Genomic DNA, 17,193 nt, shown 5'->3' on the forward strand with positions numbered 1-17,193 from the left:
CGAGCCCAAAATAAAAATTTCTTAACTAAGAAAAAAGAGAGATTAGGAGCACATAAATATTTAGAAAAATACCCCAAAACTCCTTAAATAATTAATATAGGGTAAATTTCTAAATTAGTCCCTATCCTTTACACTATATTTCAATTTGTTCCTTAATCTTTTAATTGTACCAATTTGATCCCTAACATTTTTAGTGATGTGTTAATTTATTCCTTGCCATTATATTTTAAATGGAAAAAGCTAACATGTCAGCATTAGTATCGTCTCACTAAAATTCCCCTCTCTTGTTAGTCACTAGTGTAGACACCGCATTTTGTACCATTTACAACTTGGGCTCCCGTTCCCTAATGATATTAAAATCCCAAAGTCTAAGGTTGGTTTAAGACCCAATCAGATTGAAATTGAATTGAGGAAAGTATTTTTGGAAAATATAACTCTTTTTATAAATTAGATAAGCTATTTTTGGAAAGTAAGGACTATAAAAACCTTACGGCATACATATGCATTCACGTGTATATGCATGCATGTTCAAGCTCTACATATGCATGCTTCATGCATGGATACGCATACATAGGCATGTGTACGCATGTTAGGGTTCCAGAAACTATGAAATGCAATTTTTCTGCATTAAAGTTTGGGTTTTGGAACGAATCTCACATCGTCTGAGAGCCATTCCAAACCCCCATTTTTGAACTATAAAAGGCCATACATAGTAGCTTTTCAAAACACACTGAAAATTCTAAGGGAAAACATAATATTCATTAGAAATAGTGAATCAAAGAGGGAGTTTTTCACAAAACACCCTCAAGTTAATATTTTTTTGACTGAGGCCTTTTCTGGCCTTGATCTTGGAGTTTTAAGATTACTAATCACTTTTTTGTTTGATTGTGAATAGATTTAACTAAGGGGAACAGTCAAAATCAAGCTAAGGAGGTTTGTGTTTTGAGGTATATGTTCTAAGTCTTTTTCCTTTCTTTTATTTCTTTCATCTTTCTATTTTCCTTGTTTAGTTATGTTATAACATGTTTTTTAAGTTTAGGTTTTCTTTATTTTATTGTTTTAAGCATGTTAGGTTGTTAGTTTTTAGTTTCTGCTTTGTTTTGTTCTTGCTTTCTGGTTTAAGGTTAGGGCGTGTATGCGTACGAATGCTCGTGCCCAAAAACCCTAATCCAACCCTTTTTGCTTTTGTTTCTTTATTCTATTTACACAATATGCTTTTGTTTTGCCTTTTTTTCATGCCTATAAGTCTCTACCTTCCATGTTTTCTTATTGTTTGCCATCACATGTTAGATTAGGGTTTCTTCTCTCCTCTTTGGTTGATATGCCATGAACATGCATATGATATGACCATGCATTGATACATAGGCGCTGTGGTGCAGTAAGATAAGTGAGGTAAGACATGCATTCACATGGACATGCATTCAGGTGTACCTTAATAATAAGTATGAACATGCTTGGTTGAATGCTTGGATACCTATCACATGTTTGTTTAATACCATGCTTATGTTCCTATCTTGATGATATATGCTCTTTTGTCTGTTGCCTTGGACATGGTTTGATATGAAATGCGTGATAGATGTATGCTAGGTTTGTGATGTGATATGCCATGATAGATGTATGTTAGGGTTTTGGGATGAAAATGCCATGTTGATTGCTAGATGTATGCTAGTGTGTGTGTGTGTGTGTGTGCAAGTCTAGAATGACAATATTGAATGTGCCTTTAATGAGACTAAGATGTAAGATACAATGAGTAGAAGCCAATCTACGAGTCGGGTGGGGTTGGGTGCCTAACACCTTCCCATCCCCATACCTAAACTCCGGACACGTGCTCTAGTAAAAGATTAGTCCTTCCACAAAGGGTGCTATATTTATGGTTCCTAGACCTAATCTAGGTGACGACTCCATCTTTTCTCCGCCCTAGTTCACTCACCTGAGGCGTACTCTCTCTTCCATTGCGCCCACAATGTCGACTTCACTAGGGATAGAGAGTTTGATTCTAGTGTGTCTTATTTCTTAATCTTGATAAAGGCTTGTTCAATATTTGTTTGCACACAATTCACTTGGTTCTTTTGCATCTTTCACCTCGGTTGGTGATGAGTGGGAAGATGAGTATGCCCCATTCATGAGTGGGAACATGAACCTTTTCTTCTTCTTCTTCTTTTATTTTTGAAAAGCTTCCAAATACAAAGGTTTCCTCACTTTTCCTGCCATCACCTTCCTATTTGAGATAAAGCTTGGTTCTAGGATTGTATCTACAATGAAGATATTGAGGCCTTTGCAAGAGGTAATTGGTTTTGCTGAAGCTTGAAGGGATTCAAATAAGGAATATAAAGTTAAGCTCACCAATAGCTTCTTCAAGACCATCGATTTGGCCTTGTTTGAGTCCGATGTTTTTGAAGCTGGCAGTCATAAGTCCCATAAATGATGGGCTCTCATTCTATACCCTATGAATTTTTATGGTCTATTAAATTATTAATGTTTAATCTCCATCTTCTTACCCAAAAAAAATCAGGTTGTAATATTTTTTTTTCCTTTCAGTTATGGGCTGCCAAACACATCTAAAAATTGCTAGCAACCACAATCTACTTATGAAACTACACATCTAAAACTCAAATCAACACACCATTGACCAAACCCACGAATCTACAACCAACCCAAAACCCCATTTTCCAAACCGAGCCACTGTGAACCACCACCGACGATAATTATCCCAAAGAGCATATCAGCGTTAATCTCAGGGACAACCTTTGTAGCTTAGTCTCTTTTGTGTTATCTTCACCTCAACCACATCAGATCTATTGAAAAGACGAGCAGATTAGCAACCACTATTAAAATTTTATTGTTTTTCCCAAAATCCTTTTTTTTTTTTCTTTTTTTTTTTTGGGTTTCAGATATTTGAAAATTTTGCAGATTTGAGCAAACTGTATGTTCGAAAATTGTGGATTTTCTTCATATATTTTGAGTTCTTTGTCTTGGCCTTAGGTACTCTAATCAATCGTGCATATTTTAATTTGGTTTTTCTTTTTAATAATATGAGTTGACAAATGATGTGGCATGAAAAACAATTTTTTATTGTTCTGTTTGACATATCAACTTTTTTCATCCATGAGATAACAGCAGAAATTAAATCAACATAACAATGAAAAGGTAAGGGACAAAATTAAAAGTTTATGGACCAAATTGAAATATAGTGCAAAAAATAGGGACTAACTTTGTAATTTACCTTTAATTTTATATATGTTTTCAAGCATTTTTTGTTGTTACTTCATTTTAAAACTTAAAATAAACATAAATTATGTATAAAAATATTTAAAATATACCTAAATATAAAATTTAATTAATTAATTGTCATACTCCAAATGTATCATGACCTAGTTTTTCAAGAAATGTCGTACCTGTGGGTGCAAGCACCCGCAACGGGTTTTGTGTTTCGCCAAATCCGTGGGAAGTACGCCTTGGCCTAGGGTGGATCATGCCAAAGCGTGTAAATGGAGTTGCCACCTAGATTAGGTCTAGGACCATAAATGTAGCACCCATATGTAAGGATTGATCTATACTAGAGCACATGTCCGGAGTTTAGGTAGGAGATGGGGAGGTGTTAGGCACCTAACCCCACTCGACTCGTAGGCCGGCTTCCACTCATTATGTTCCAAATCCTAATCCCATCAAAGGATCTTCTAATCTATTATTCTATACTCACACACACCAACATGCATCTAACATCCAAACACGACAAATGTCCCACACTCATCCATAGCATAAAAACCCTACCATTCATCTAGCAAAATATATCCAAGGGCAGTATACATATCCAAGGCAGGAGAATCAATATGGCATTTAATCAAGCATATTCAATCATTCAAACATAAACGTCATGATATCAACCAAGCATATTCATCATGTTCATCAACCATATCATGCTCATCATCCAAATCAAATGCATGTTCATGTAATCATGCGTGACCTACCTCACTTAGCTCATTGCATCACCGTACCTATGCATCAATGCATGTTCATGTCCATGTTCATATTGTTCATCCAAGATATAAATCCTAATTATCAATATATCAATTAAACAAGTAAAAAATATTATTCTACTAACCCTAGACCTAGACACATAAAAAATAGACCTAACAGGACCTAAACATGTGATTAACCCAAAAAACTTGGGTTTTTGGGCATGAGTATGTGTGCACATACATGAAGTATGCGTACACATGCCCCGACTATGCGTACGCATACATAAAGCATGCGCACGCATACACACCAAGAAACACAGTTTTAAAGCACAACCAAACAACAATCAAATGAAACCTAGTGTGCTTTTAATATACTAATCCAACTCTTCATTCAAAACATGGTGAAACACAACATATAAATTAATCAAGAATAGCAAGAACTCAAGTTATAAAAGATCCAAATTAAGGAAGAGCCATGAAGAGAGACTCGCCTTTCTTATGGAACACATCTTGGTTGAAATTTAACCAGCCATTCAATGCCTACACAATTAGATATCAAGGAAATCAAATGATTCAATAGTTTATAGGCAATTACAACTCAAAATAAAAAAGATGTCCTTTAAAAAGCTTTAGAAAGAAAGATTGAAAAACGTTTTTTGGAATGAGATCAATAGGTTTTGCCCTAATAAGTAATAAAGAGAGGTTTCGAAGAATTAAAAACATGCTTGGTGGCTGTGAGTGCAGAAAATTCAGAGATGAGAGTGTTCTTGGATGAGTTTAGGTCAAAAATCAACTCTCTCTAGCTAGGGTTTTTGTTTGGGGGCATAAGGTTGTATTTATATGTTAAAACTAGGGTTTTTAGACTCATATAGAGGGTTTTAGATGTTCCCAAGGGTCTAGGGGCCAAGACCCATCAAAGAGGGAGGCTTTGGGCCCTATAAAATGAAGTTCAAGGCTCTAGAAATGACCCTACATACGCATGATCAGGGCATGCATACGCATGCTTTCCCAAAAACCCTAATTTTAACAACTCTAATATCTCGACTTCAAATGGCCATAACCCACTCAATATAAATCTAAATAGGAAATTTTTATGTTTAAATTAAAGCTTAGGATGTCTACTTTCCAATTAAATAAATAAAACTCACAAATTCTTTATGGATCAAAAGTTATGGTTAAAACAATGAGCAAAAATCATTTTTCAGCATCATTTTCAAAACGATTTGAGCACTTTTAAGTTGTGATTACTTCCAAACTATCAAAATAACTTCAATTACCTTTTGTAAACATGTCAAACTCATTATTGGGACTGGAGACTAAAGTTTATTAACTAGGTACAAAATAAGGTGTCTATAGTACCCACGTACCTATACCCACGTACCTATACCCATATTGTACTCATACTCCTGTTAGTGTTCATGCAACTTAGGAATGGATGAATGGTGGTATGAAAGAAAATTGTAGGAATAAAGAAAAGAAAGGATATTAAGGTAAGGGATGAAGAAAGAACAACCCCTTACCAAAATTTGAGAGATTCAGATCAAATAGGTTAAGATCTCACAAAAAGCAAGTTGCTAGCTTTACTTTCCAAAACTTCATGGAGGCAAGGAGAGAGATATTTTTTTGACCACCATCTCCTAACAGTCAGTGGCGAAGCCAATGATTTTATTCAGGGAGCCAAACTTAATCTAACCAAATTCTTAAGTTAAAAATTGTGATAGTAGAATAACTGAATATAAATATCAACTAACAAATCACTTCTATTAAAATTAATTAAGGGAAAGACTTAAGTATAGTACTTAGGTGTTATTCCTTAGGTTTATCTCTTAAAATTTTGTCATGTGACTTTTTGCCCATAGAATAAAACTATATTTTTTTGTTAAGTAGCAATATAACAGAATCTTAAGAAGGGAACTTAAGAAACAATACTTAAGATACTGTACATAAGTTTTGTTTATTAATTAATTGTGCTGAAAATTGGTTAGCTTCTTGAAACTATATATTAATTGTGAGGCTAAGTTGAAACTTCAGACACATAATTGCAAATTTTTGAAAAATAAAATGTACAAGTCCACAATTAGGAAGTCCAAATTTTAAATACAACAAATGTGACAAAAGTTGATCATCCAATATACAATTCTACATTTGCTTCCCAATAGGACCATACATTAGGAGAAAACATAGATTAACAAAAAATCACTTGAAGTAGTAAGGAAGGTTCAGGACATAGAGGAGGAAGTAGGCCCAAGTGACGCCGGAAATGCCACCGAAGAAGAATCCGCCAGTGAACTTGGCCCATCCGTCTGCAGTTTGCAACTGGTCGGGCTCCTTCTTCCGGCCAGTTAGGGTTAATGAGGGGGCAGTGGATGGCTCTCCTTCATTAAAGGATGCAATGCCATACATTGTCAAGCAAAGGCTAAGTATAACAACAAGTCCAGCAGCAGCCAGAGACCCGGCTCCCCCAGCATAGGGGGTGTTTCTCAGAGGCCCAGTTTTGACAAAGGGTCCAACAAGGAGAAACCCATGAGCAAGGCCAACTTCAATTCCCCTTAGAAGTGGGCTGACTGCAGTCCGATAGGCCGGAAGGTTGGAGAGGTACCATGCAATCAATGGGCTTGATGTTACTGGAGTCTCTAGGCTTCCAATGAATGGGTCACCATTGATGGGCTGAATAACTTGGAAAGTTGGCTGCCAAAAAAAGAAGTTATATCTAAGTAGGATTAAGTAGGACTTATAAAGGAAACATTAGGTTATAACTTATATCTATACAGAATCAGGTTTTATCTAAGTTCTATTAGGGTTTTTTTTTTTTCAAGAGAGTACGAAAGTAATAATTAAGTTGGACCTAAAAGACTCGAGTACTTGTCCAAGAGTGGAATCCGGAAAAGAAAAAAAAAGAAGCAAACTAGTTATGATAAATAGAAGACCAGTTCTCCTAGTTGCATATCAGTATCTAGTCCTAGGCCCTAATTATTATCTCTGTAAAGGTTTTACATCTAAATAAGCGATAAGCAGTGGTAATGTCTCATGTCTATGCTTAAAAACCCAACTTCCACTCCTCCACTATTTACTTACCTCAAAACAAAAACAAAAACAAAAACAAAAAACAACAAATCCAAAAGTGTTGTAGCTTGTATCTCTTAATTTTAAATCTTATTATATCTAGGTGATAATATTATCACCTAAAATTGAGATTATAATTTGGGAAGGGAGTGGATTGGTAAGCAAAACGCGTTTGACGTAATGGAAAAATACCAAACCACCACAAAGCTTTCTTCCAATTAAAATTGAACTCAGCTGTTATAAATATCCGATACATAAGATATATTCTCGAACTCAAAAATTAACTCCTTTCAAGTCATTTAGGAGGTGATTGGGATTATATGGTATTTCTCATCCAAACAATCGACGACAACGACGATAACAACAACAATAATAATAAGACCACAACAACAACAATAGATTCATATTTGTCTTCGTTTTTGTTCTAGTACATGGACTACATAAGATATAGCCCTTCCTTACTCATGATCTCTATTTTAGGATGGATGCAAGATTTGAAAAGATGGTTCGAGACTTTACTAACTGAACTAGTTAATACCATCACACAATCATAATTGACACATGAGCTTTATTTCAATGTGTATGTGTTTATGTACATGCATATACATATGATCTAATTCTAGAGAGATAAGTAAGATACCTTTTCAGATTGGACGGCTTTGATGGTGAGGGAATGGAGTCTCCTAGAAGGCAAGACTTTGAGGGGAGAGCCAGAGAGGCCTTTGGGTGAGACCAAAGCTCTTGTGATTGGTGAGGTGAAACTGGACTTAAGCTGGCTGGCCATTGGGGAAGCAGTGGCCATGGCTTTGCTTTCAGAAGAGAAACAAGTGTAAAGACTGAAGAGTAGCAGAGAGTTAGTTCTATGAGAAAGTTTGAAGTAGTGAGATTTTAGAGGGACCATGTATTATTGTCTGAAGTGTTCAAGAGGCTGTGGTTGCTAAAGCCCGTATCATTTCATTGGATGAGATGTGGCACAAAACCTTATCCCTTATCCAATCCTTTCCAGGTGGTTAGGAAACGAACTGGGTCGGGTTTCATTTGGTTGAAATGGGGTGCCTATGGCTATGGATTTGTTTTCCTTTTGGGATTTGAGCCCAATTTGGGTTCTAAAGAAAATGTCCGCTTATACAAGTGATTGATGTAGATGAGATTCGGTAAAGATTTGTCAACAATTGTAAAAAATAAAAAATTAAATTAAATTAAATTGGGTCAAATTTTAACAAGAGTTATTTTTTCTCAAGGTTGGCCCAAGGCCTAGGCCTAAGGCCTCACCACCAAAGAAGAAGAAAAAAAAAAAAAAAAAATCCCTCAGGAAACCCCACCCCCCCTCTCAAATCACCTCAATTGTAAATGTTCAAATTTTTATAAAATTATATTTATTTTTTTAAAGTTTGTGCATTTTTTTTTTTTTTTGGTTTTTTAATGATGTTAAGGATATCGTAAATTTTAATAGTGGCTTACAAATTAGCATGTTTCCAATCACAAAAAGGCTATTTAAACATTCATTAGTTAAATTAATGAAGTTCATCAATGAGTTAATGTCACATCATATTATGAATATTTTTATAGTGCTTTCAGCGTATTTTTTCTTTTCATTTTTATTTAGACTTTCAAAGTACAAGATCAATAGAATCCTAATTCAATTGAAACCCTAAAATGTTTCAAAAAATGTTACAAATGCGTTAAATTATCAATTATAGATTAATCTCCCCTGATAGTTTGAGCCTTTAATATTTGTAAACTAATATCCTACAAAACCATAAACCAAATAATCTCTCTCTCTCTCTCTCTTAAAACAAGATATAAAATTAAAAATTAGATTACAACCTTACTTAGATGTGCATCGTCATATATCCATAATAAGGTATATTTTTAAAGTGTAATATATTTTTATTTCTTTTTATTAATATTTATGGTTTAACTATGATATTCAATTCTCTATATGAAATTAACATTGGTTTAGTTTGTATTATTCATCAAATTATGTATTTAATGTATCAAATTAACATTGATTTGATTAGTCTAGGACAGATTGAAACTCATTCTAATTTACCCTGTAAACATCAACAAGTTTTGAAGAATGATGAAGTTATACCTTTGGATTTGGTGAAGGCTAAGGTTCAACCCTGCCAATCGTGATGAATTGCTTTGTTTGGAATTGTCGTGGGCTTGGGAACCTATGTACAGGAAAGGAGCTTGTAGAAATCATATAGGCAAAAGATCCATCTATTGTGTTTATAGCCGAAACATGGACAAATGAAGTAAGGCTTGATCGAGTACAACGAGATATAGATTTTGAGAATAGATGGGTAATGGAAGAGGAGGTTGTCTGGTACTTTTCTAGAAATCATCAGTCAACCTTTCTGTGGAGGGCTCTTCGAAGTATTTCATTGATTTCTACATCAATAAAAATTCTAAGAATGCTTGGTGTTTTACTGGGTTTTATGGTGAACCAGAAACAGCGAAGTGTTGTGAAGCCTGGAATGATCTTTGAGGTCTCATCCATCATTCAAATATTCCCTGGATTTATGCAGGGGATTTTAACAAAATTACAAAACAAGGAGAAAAGTTAGGTGGAGCCTTACGAAATCATAATTAGATGCAAATATTTAGGGAAGTAATTGACAAATGTGGATTTATAGATTTGGGGTTCATTGGTTCTTTCTTCATCTGGAGTAAACACTTTTAGGATGGACAGTTTATTTAGGAAAGATTAGACAAAGGTTTGGCAACAAATTTGTTCTTCTTGAAATTCCCCGATACCCGAGTTCATCATCCCCACTGTGATGCATCAGATCACTCTCCCTTTCTTATTAATCTCTTAGGGTTAGACACTCCTACAAGGGGAAAAAAAATTTTGCTTTGAGTAAATGTGGCTGTCTGATTATAGATGTGGGGAAATAGTGGAGGCATCTTGGGTAACACACTCCTTTCAAAAGTTGAAAAATGTGGAAAATATTTGGATTGGTGGAAACAAAACTGCTTTAGGAACGTACGAAGAGAACTGGAAAAGAAAAAAAAAATTCTTCTTTCCCAAGCTGAGGTCTAGGCACAAAGGAGTGGGTGTAATCATCATGTTAGAGAGTTGAAAGCTAAAATAAATATTCTTTTAGAGAGAGAGGCACGAATATGGAGCCAAAGGTCTCTGGTTATATGGGCTAGCAAAGGTGATAGCTATACAAAATATTTTCACAGCCGAGCCACCAAAAGACACCAGAAAAATACAATTAGGGGAATTCAAGATGAGACAACCAATGGTGTGATGATCCAGATGATATAGCTTCGGTTCTGACTAGCTATTATCAAGGTTTGTTTTCCACCTCTGATCCAAACCTTGCTACTGGGGTCCTATCCCATGTCCCTCTGAGTATTATAGATGAGATGAATCAAGAATTATGTGCTGAATTTCATGAGTGGGAAGTGGAAGTTGCACTTAAGGACATGCCCCCCTTAAAACTTCTGGACCAAGTTGGATGCCACTGCTATTCTATCAACATTTTTGGAATATTGTTGATTCTGATGTTACCTAGGTTGTCCTCTTGTGGTTAAATACATGTACTCTCCCTGAACCGGTTAGCCATACCTTCCTCACTCTTATTCCCAAAACATCAAATCTTGAGCATGTTCACGATTATCGTCCAATCAGTTTATGTAATGTATTGTATAAACTTTTTTTCAAAAGTTCTTGCAAACAGATTAAAAAAATTGCTTCCAAGTATTATTACTAAACATCAATAAGCTTTTGTTAAGGATTGTTTGATTTTAGATAATATTTTTTTCACTTTCGAGACTTTGCACTGCATGAAATATCACAAATCAGGGAACTCAAGATTTATGGCACTCAAATTGAATATGACCAAGGCATGTGACAGGGTGGAGTGGTCTTTTCCGAAAGTTTTGATAAGAAAGATGGGGTTTGATGAGAGGTTGATCGACCTCATCATGATATGTGTTAAAACTATTACCTAATCAATTATAGTTAATGGCAAACCAAAGGGGCTAATTTACGCAGAGGCATCAGATAAGGCAATCCCTTATCTCCATTTCTTATCATTTTATGCATAAAAGGACTGTATGGGTGTGGGCGCAAGCGCTCACGACGAGTTTCGATTTCCCCAAGTCCGTGGGAAGTAGGCCTTGGTCTAGGGTGGACCATGGCAGATGGTGTTTGTGGAAGAACTGATCTTTACCAGAGCATATGTCTAGAGTTTAGGTATGGGGATGGGAAGGTGTTAGGCACCCAATCCTACCCAACCAGTTGGTCGGCCTACAATCATTGTGTTCCAAATCCTAGTCCATCAAATGGTCCTCTAATATGTTATTCTAAAATCATACACACTAACATGCATCTAACATTCAAAAATGACAAATGTTCCACACTCATCCATAGTATTAAAACCCTACCATTCATCTAGCAAAATATATCCAAGGGCAGCAAGCATATCCAAGGTAGTAGCATCAACAAGGCATTTAATCAAGCATATTCAATCATTTAAACATAGCATCATGGTATTTATCAAAAAAGGAGACCAATCATCATATTCAAAGATGCATGTTCATATTCATATGCATGATTTACCTTTACTTACCTCACTGTACCATAACACCTCAGCACCTATACATCAATGCATGGTCAAGTTCTCATGAATGTTCATGTGGTTCATTAAAGCCTAAACTCTAATCATTAATCCATTAATCCAATCATGTAAAATAAGTTATTCTACTCACCCTAATACTAAACATGTGAAAACTAGACTCAACAAGACCTAAACATATGATTAAAACTAATCTAAACAGACAAAATAGCAAGAAACCTAAATTTACATTTCTAGGCATGAGTATGCATGTGCATACGTGAAGTATGCATAAGCATGCATAAAGCATGTGCACACATACACACCTAGAAACACAGTTTTGAAGCAAGCAACAAATAACAATCAAACAAAACCTGGCATGCTTCTAATAAATTAATCCAACTCTTCATTCAAAACATGGTGAGGCACAACAAACCAAAAAAAAAAAAAAAAAATCAAATTATATTTCTAAACATAAATTACAAATAAATCAAATAAGAACACAAGTTCTAAAAAATCCAAATTAAGGAAGAGCCATGAAGAGAGACTCCCTTACGTATGGAACACAACTTGGTTGATATTTAACCAGCCCCTCAGTGCCTACACAACAAGATTCAAAGGATTCAATAGTTTATTGGTAATCACAACTCAAAATAAAAATATTTTCTAGAAAAAGCTTTAGAAAGAATGTTTGAAAAACATTTCTTGGAATAGGATCAATAGTTTCTGCCCTAATGAGTAATAGAGAAAGGTTTTTAAGAACCAAAAATGTTCATAATCTATGAGTGCAGAAGATGCAGAAAAAAGAAAGAGTCTTTGGAAGAGTTTAGGTAAAAAAATCCACTCTCTCTAGCTAGGATTTGAGTTTGGAGGTACAAGGTTGTATTTATATGTTTAAACTAGGGTCTTCAGACTCATTTAAAGGGTTTCGGGCATTCCTAAGGGTCTAGGGGCCGGGTCCCATCAAAGAGGGAAGCTTTGGGCCCTAAAAAAATGAATTTTTGAGGTTTTGGAATGTAGTGTGCACATGCATACACGAAGCATGTGTGCGCATACTCGAGTTTTGACTAATCAGATGCCCTAACTTCAAATGGAAATAACTCACTTAATAGAAATCCAAATTTGGCAAAATTTATGTTCAAATTGAACCACAGGAAGTGTAATTTCCAATGAACTAACTTCACTCAAATATTCTTTGCAGTTCAAAATTTATGATCAAAACAATGAGCAAATGTCATTTTTCATTATCGTTTTCAAAGTAATTTGAACACTTTTGAGTTTTGATTAGGTCTAAACTATCAAAATAACTTCAATTTATGGGAAAAACATAGTTTGTATTGTATACAAAACATACGTAACGAAAAATTAACGGATCTATTTCATTTGTAATTGATAACATGTACTATGTAAATTTCATAATTTAAGAAAAAGAGAACATACCTTGGTGTTGTAAAATTCAAAATCAAAGATTAGAAATACTTAGGAACACTTTTAATCTTCACTCCAATTCCACTTATGCCCAAGAAGTGTGGTCTATCAATTAGTTTATATGTATGTATTCAAGGGAGAATAAGAAAGTGGCTTACATTCACATACACACCATTCTCATACCATTACTAAATTTTGTATGTTTCTCTCCTTATATATAACTGATTGTCTAATTGGGCTAGCTTTTTGGGCCATTCCAATTGGACCTTAGTATGTGGTTTGGAGTGGGACCAAAAGTGACAAATAAGACACCGGCTCTAATGGGTTTTCGGCCTTTCTATCAACTGTTGACAAGCCCAAAATTACCATCAATTATATTTAATACCACAATATAAGTATAATTGCACTCTAGGCCTTATTAATAAATTATTTCCCTAGACTTTATTATACATTCAACCCCTTCATTAAAATATTCGTAGTAATACAAAGTCATGAATGTTGACTGCCACTTTGAAGATTGCTACATCTTAATCCTTGAGTACCGGTTTAATCCTTTAAGTTGTTCATCATATATTTATGAAATCCAATTTCATAAATATATACTTAAGTAACTTCTTACTAAAGTGATTAGGCCTAACACTCTAAATAACCAAACTCATTAAACTTATCTCAAGGGAATGTTTTATATTTTCGTTAAGAGATTATGAATTCCATCTTGAGAATATATGTTCCTTCAACATTAAATGTGGCTGCCCAACATATTGAGGTTTTGACCATGACTTTAGATCTCACTCCTGATATATCAAAGCAACCTACACTTCATGATCAAGTTCATTATTCTATTAGGATTAAGAGTTCATGTAAATAGAAGTCGTTAGATTTATTATTCATTTGACAGTCATTAGTAGAATAATAAATATCACAGTGGTCCAGTTCAATATGTCTTAACACTTAAAACATATCAACTAGAAATCTCTATTTCCATGATCAAGACAAATCATCTTAGTTGATATGTTATAGTCTTCACAGATGAAATGCTCAATTTCATTATTGACTACGAACTAAAATTCTGAGTTTACAAAGAACTTGTGATTTATATCTTCTGTGACTAAATCACATAATATGCATCTCATAGACTATATGATAATATCCAAATATTCATGTTACCATTATTTCAGATAATAATAAAACAATTTTTTTAATCACAAAATAATATCATATATAATGTCATACATAGCATCATACAATAGGATTTAAAGGCACATATCCTAACAATCTCCCACTTTCCCTAAAGACTATTGTGCACTATTCTAACTCCTATTCCCTCTAAATGTAACTCAAAAGTCCTTTGGGCAAGGCTTTGGTAAAGGGATCTGCTAGATTATTTGCACTATCAATCTTTGCTACTATTACATCTCCACGAGCAACAATGTCTTAAATGATGTGGTACCTTCTTTTAATACGCTTTCCTCTCTTGTGATTTCTTGGATCCTTGGATTATGCAACTGCTACACTATTATCACAGAACAATGTGATAGGAACTTGCTCCATTCTCACAACACCAAGATCAGAAAGGAATTTCTTGAGCCAAACAGCTTCCTTTGTCGCTTTACAAACAGCAACATATTCAGCTTCCATGGTGGAGTCACCAATGCCATATTGCTTAACACTCCTCCAACTTATGGCCGCACCTCCTAAGGTGAACACACAACCTGAAGTGGATTTGCTAAAATCAAGATCTGACTGAAAATTAGAATCTGTATAACCAATGGGAATCAAATCCTTACTATGGTAAACAAGCATTTATCTCTCGTTCTCCTTAAATACTTGAGAATATGCTTTACAGCTTTCCAACGTTTAAGTCTTGGATTTGATTGATATTACCTAACCATGCCAACTAAATAACAGATATCTGGTCTAGTACAAAGAGGGGCATACATAAGACTTCCCACTAGAGAAGCATAAGGAACTTGTCTCATTGTCTTTTCCTCTTCAAGAGTCTTAGGCGTTTGGTCATCAAACAGAGGAAATCTTTAAGGTTGAATTTAATCAACCATCTTGTTGGCTTTATTCCGTGCCGAATTTGCTTGTATTTCAGCAATTGGTAACCCTGTATTTAGGTAGGATTGTTGTAAGGGTAGTAAGTGAGATAGTGTGTAAGAAAACAAAGACTCGCGACTGGATCTCGCGGGTGACTCGCGGCTGCAAGCCGCCAGAAGATGCACACGTGCCAGGCATGCCAGAAGTTGAAGCGTCATGCTAGCTAGAGCACTACAGGACAAAATAGGACAACTGGCCGTTCTGTTATCTCACGGCTGGATCTCGCGACTTAGTCAAGCCACGAGGCCAAGCCACAAGCCAGCTCTGTTTTGAAAAACCTGACTGTTCACATTCCATTCTCACCCCAGTATAAATACCTCTTATACCCACGAAAGAAAGAGAGCTTCCAGAGAGAATTTTGAGAGAGAAACCCTAGAGTTATACAAGATTGATTCATCTACAATCTTCACATAAGAGACTCTTCAAATTCCTTAACTCTCTTCCTCTCCATTGTTAAACCCTTGAGAGGTCTTTTACCAAAACCTTTTCTCACCATATCCATTACTGTGAGAGGGTTGTTTGGTATTTTGGGAAGCAGTTAAGAAGGAACCAATCTACATTGGTTGATGCTATGGTCAAGTAGCGGAATCCGGGAAGCTAGAAAAGAAATGGGTTCGGCGCAACCTCATTGGAGCAAGAAACTTGGAGGGCTTAGGTACACTGGGTAGATTAGGCTTAGAGGGTCTATTGCTGTTCATGTATCCCAACTACATTTTCTAGTGGATTACTTACCGCTTGGAGGGCGGCGGAGAGGTTTTACGCCGAGGGCTTCGGTTTCCTCTTCAATAACACATCGAGTGTTGTCCTTGTGTTTGTATCTCTCTTCCTTTTATCTTTACCATCTAATTACTGCTGTGATGGTGATTATTTATGATTTAGATTGTTTATCGATTCGATTATTAGCTTATGCTCATGTTCCGCACATTTATTATTTGACATTAAACTTGAATTGATATTTTTGTTATTGGGGTCTAAACGTTCAAGGGTGTTTTATACACTATTTGAACTTTCAAAGTCCATATCTGAAAGGGAGTAATCCACTTTTGGAATTTTGCATGCTAAACCGTTCTAGAACCTTATCTATATACCCTGCTTGAGATAAGCTTAATATCCTATTCTTGCGATCTCGCCAAACCTTGATCCCTAGAATAAAGTTAGATTCGCCCAAGTCCTTTATATCAAATTGGCTTGACAACCAAATCTTTACTGATGACATTACCTCTACATCATTTCCAATTAGTAGAATATCATCAACATAAAGTACTAGGAACATTACTACTTTATCTTGGTGTCATTTGTACACACATGGTTCATCTAGATTTTGTTTAAAACCAAATGACTTGATTGGTTGATCAAATCTAATTTTCCATGATCTAGATGCTTGCTTAAGTCCATAAATGGACCTTTTCAACTTGCATACCATATGCTCTTAGTTCTTTGCTACGAAACCTTCCTATTGCATCATATAGATTTCTTCTTCAAGATTGCCATTAAGAAACGCAGTCTTGACATCCATTTGCCAAATCTCATAATCATAAGGAGCAGCAATGGATAAGAGAATTTTGATAGATTTAAGCATTGCTATTGGTGAAAAGGATTCTTCATAATCAATACCTTCTTTTTGTGTATACCCTTTCACCACTAGCCTTGCTTTAAAGGTTTCAACCATTCCATCTATCCCTCTCTTCCTCTTGTAAACCTATTTGTAACCAACAGGTTTAATGCCGTTAGGCACCTTTACAAGATCCCAAATTTGATTGGAATACATATAATCCAATTCAGATTTCATAGCTTTGACCCAATGATGTGCATCTATATCTTTCATTGTCTCTTCATAAGTGTAAGGACCAGATTCAACCTCTTCTTGGATAGCTTCATAAGTTTCTCCCAGACCTATTAATCTTACAGTTGCCCTAATAATCCTCCCACTACAACAAGGCTCCTGTGTACTAGTCATCTCATGTGTAGAATCTTATGGTGTATCTGATACAACCACATCATTCCTAGTTTCATCCATTGATTGTTCAACTACAGGTTCATTCATTTCAGCCAAAACAACTTTACTTCTA

At 35.3% G+C, this 17,193-nt stretch overlaps 1 protein-coding gene across 1 annotated transcript; it reads right to left on the reverse strand.

Annotated features, from left to right (window-relative positions):
• Positions 1 to 6,036: 6,036 nt before the first annotated feature.
• On the reverse strand, positions 6,037 to 7,910 carry LOC126691187 (photosystem I reaction center subunit XI, chloroplastic). Its single transcript, XM_050386251.1, has 2 exons — positions 7,663 to 7,910; positions 6,037 to 6,647 (listed from the first exon to the last, which is right to left on the reverse strand). The coding sequence occupies exons 1-2, from the start codon at positions 7,822 to 7,824 to the stop codon at positions 6,156 to 6,158; spliced, it is 654 nt and encodes a 217-aa protein (XP_050242208.1). The 5' UTR covers positions 7,825 to 7,910; the 3' UTR covers positions 6,037 to 6,155.
• Positions 7,911 to 17,193: the final 9,283 nt, after the last annotated feature.

The sequence above is a fragment of the Quercus robur genome, chromosome 1 (assembly GCF_932294415.1).
Source record: "Quercus robur chromosome 1, dhQueRobu3.1, whole genome shotgun sequence".
In the NCBI taxonomy this organism is placed as follows: domain Eukaryota; kingdom Viridiplantae; phylum Streptophyta; class Magnoliopsida; order Fagales; family Fagaceae; genus Quercus; species Quercus robur.

Excerpts from the sequence above, each read along its gene's own strand:
- LOC126691187 (XM_050386251.1), bottom strand. The coding sequence starts at position 7,824 with ATGGCCACTGCTTCCCCAATGGCCAGCCAGCTTAAGTCCAGTTTCACC. Across the intron at positions 6,648-7,662 it reads AAGCCGTCCAATCTGAAAAG|CCAACTTTCCAAGTTATTCA; the intron begins GTATCTTACTTA and ends TTTTTTTGGCAG.